Source organism: Mandrillus leucophaeus, unplaced genomic scaffold (genome assembly GCF_000951045.1).
Source record: "Mandrillus leucophaeus isolate KB7577 unplaced genomic scaffold, Mleu.le_1.0 Scaffold428, whole genome shotgun sequence".
Taxonomy (NCBI): Eukaryota; Metazoa; Chordata; class Mammalia; order Primates; family Cercopithecidae; genus Mandrillus; species Mandrillus leucophaeus.
Window position 1 is genome coordinate 1,293,703 of NW_012104565.1, and position 3,190 is coordinate 1,296,892.

General features: G+C 47.0%; 1 protein-coding gene across 1 annotated transcript in view; it reads right to left on the reverse strand.

The window, feature by feature from the left end:
* The window catches only part of FAM65C (family with sequence similarity 65, member C), a 131,098-nt gene that overhangs the window by 4,292 nt on the left and 123,616 nt on the right, over nucleotides 1–3,190 (reverse strand). The window contains exon 19 of the mRNA XM_011993226.1: nucleotides 970–1,053. Within this exon, the coding sequence (XP_011848616.1) occupies nucleotides 970–1,053 (84 nt within the window). The remainder of the gene's footprint in view (nucleotides 1–969; nucleotides 1,054–3,190) is intronic.

The window sequence follows — 3,190 nt, forward strand, 5'->3', positions numbered from 1 at the left end:
GTTGATTCATCCCAGAAAGAATGGGATGAGTGAGTTCAATCTGTATTGAACTATCTTTCTTCTAGCAGCTGTGCAATTCCAAATGCAGGTGAGGCTGAGGGAAAGCGGGCATCCCCTCACATCCATGGGATCTATGTGTGGGTTGTATCAAGAGTCTCAAAAATGCTCATATTCTCTGGCCCTAGAATTGGGTCTAGCCTAAGGAAATAATTCAGAACTCTATGTTTTTAAAGCTTTATGCACAAACATGATCACAATGACATGCTTTATGATAAAAATTGGATGAAGAAAACTATTTCCTATGACAGCGGGTGAATAGGTTAAGTTAAGGTGTATACTTGATAGCCCCTTCATACAGAATTCTAAAGTGAAAAAAAAAAGACCAAAAAAAAAAAAAAAAAACCACAAATAAAGAATTCTAAAGTGCTGCCAGTCTAACACAAAATGTTCTTGTTTTGTTGACTGTTTTTAAACTATGTTTGGATCAACAATTTTAAATGCTCACGCATACCCACAAACTTTTAAAAGAAGCATACCAAAATGTCAGCCCTTGCTTCTGCTACATTCTAGGATGATGGATAACTTTCTTTTCTATCTCTGTATTTTATACTTTTTTTTTTTTTTTTGAGATGGGGTCTTGCTTTGTTGCCCAGGCTGGAGCGCAGTGGCACGATCTCAGCTCACTGCAACCTCCGCCTCCCGGGTTCAAGTCCCGAGTAGCTGGGACTACAGGCATGTGCCACCACACCTAGCTAATTTTGTGTGTATGGGTTTTGCCATGTTGGCCAGGCTGGTCTCGAACTCCTGACCTCAGGTGATCTGCCCACCTCGGCCTCCCAAAGTGCTGGGATTGTAGGCCTGAGCCACCATGGCCCGGCCCCAGTGAAATCATTTTAAAGTTAACTAACCTTAACCCTAACCACAAGCAGGCTTCTCTGTCAGCCACTAATGGAGAAACGTCAGGCTCACCTTGAGCTGTCTGAGCGCCAGGCACGCGGCCTCCTGGAGCCTTGCATCGTTCTCTGCCAGGGCGTTGGTGTAGAAGAGCACAGCCTGGGGAGAGTAAGGAGGCTGTGAATGGAGGGGTGAGCAGAAGTGGAGTCCATGGTTCCGGGTCCATCAACCGCCAGGTGCCGACAGTAAGGCACGCTGTGCCCATCTTTCTCTAAACAACGTTCAGGACAGGATCAGTCCATCTTTGGGCCAGGTGTACACAGTCACAAGAGCTATACTGTGGTGTTTAATTTATCCCTAAAAACTGGTACCAGGGCTAATACAATGAAGAAAACTCCTTTTGTCTCATAATATTCCAGAAGTGCATTCTGAAACTGCTGTCTATAAAATGCTGAATTAGAGAAATCAGATGCCCAGCTCAGAACAACAAAAGAACTGATCATCCCATGTGCATCGCCCTCTTCAGCTGAAAACGGGCACCGCTGCTGCCTCAGGCCAGAGGGAAACCTGCCTATTCCCCTCAGCCCCCCTGTCCAGTCTCAGCGGTGACCGTGCCCTCTTCAGTCTCACGACCATGGCCACATCAGTTCATGTCTTCGGGCCTAACTTGACTCAGCTGAAAACAAAGCTGGCACTTGTTTCATGCGTTGCCGTGGGGTTTGTTAGAAAGCACTCGGGGTTGTGCCCGGCCCGCAGGGGAGTCCAGCATCTGCGGCAGCACAGGGAAACCCAGCAGTGGGTTTGTGCTCACTCAGTCGAGTGGCTGCACCTTCAACTGCACGGGTGGGGCGGTGGGGGGGCCCATCTGCGGGTGGCTCTCCGAAGTGTCTGCTGCTTTGGGAAGACAGGGAGACTGGGAGTAGGATCGGGTTCTCCCGCTCCTCCTACACAGGGCACTGGTGAAGGCTGTCAGGCCATATCAGTATGGAAATGTCACACTATCCACTGCCTCTAATCCCGGGGTGCCAGGTCATGGCAGCCCACTCCCTCCTCAGCACCCTCACCTGAGAGCAAGTGATCTGTCACTGGGTTGGCCCCCACCTCAGTGTTTCCTACTCTCTCAAGTCTGTCACATGAAGACGAAGGGCTTTTTTTTTTTTTTGGAGACAGAGTCTCACTTCATTGTCCAAGCTGGGGTACAGTAGCACAATCTCGGCTCACTGCAGCCTCTGCTTCCCAGGTTCAGACAATTCTCATGCCTCAGCCTCCCGAGTAGCTGAGACTACAGGCACGCACTGCCACTCTTGGCTAATTGTTTTATATTTTTAGTAGAGATGGGGTTTCACTATGTTGGCCAGGCTGGTGTCGAACTCCTGAACTCAAGTGATCCACCTGCCTCGGCCTCCCAAAGTTCTGGGATTACAGGCGTGAGCCACCACATCTGGCCATGGAGGCCTTGTTTACAGTATGAAAAGATACCCCCATACCCCCAAACCCAAAAAAACAAAATACACCTGACTTCAATGGATCCTGGAAGCCAACCAACTACTAGTTTTCAGGAACTACAGAAAACAGAGAAATATATTAAACTACCATTAAACTTCCTGCAAGCAGCAAAGTCTAGATAGTCTAGAACAACCTGGGACCGTCAAGTTAATTGCAAGCAGAAAAAGAAATGGAGAAAAAGCCTTTAGATTAAGTGGAAATTGAAAACCATCAGCCAATCACAATGTGTGTCCTTATGTAGATCCTAGTTTAGCAAAAAACAGGATGTTTGAGGCTTGGAAATTTGAACATAAGATGTATGATACAAAGAAATTCATGGTTAATTTTTTAGATAAGGTAATGGTATTACAGTTGTGATTTTTGAAAGAATTCTTAACCTTTTGACACATCTAGTTAACTATTTAAGGTCAAACAGGATGCCTCAGGTTGCTTCAGAGTGATACAGGGAAGTGGAGGGAGAAGGGGCAGGATAGGCCATGAGTTGATGGTGGTTGGGCTTGGGTTATGGGTGCAGGTGGATTCATTATATTGCTCTGCCTACTTTTGCAAGTTCAAAAGTCTCCAAATAAAGAGTTTAAAACAACCACAAAGTAGGCGGATGGGCTCCAAGAAGGGCTATTGGCAACGGAACTGGAGATTTCCTCTCCAGTCTGGAGCTGAGACCAGCAGTGTAGACTATGCCCTTGATGTCACCCTTCCTGAACCCCTCAGAGTGTCGCGGCTTAAACATACAGTAGTCACAGGCCAAGAGTGAAAAGGCAGAGAGGTCCATTCTCTTGGTTTTCAAATG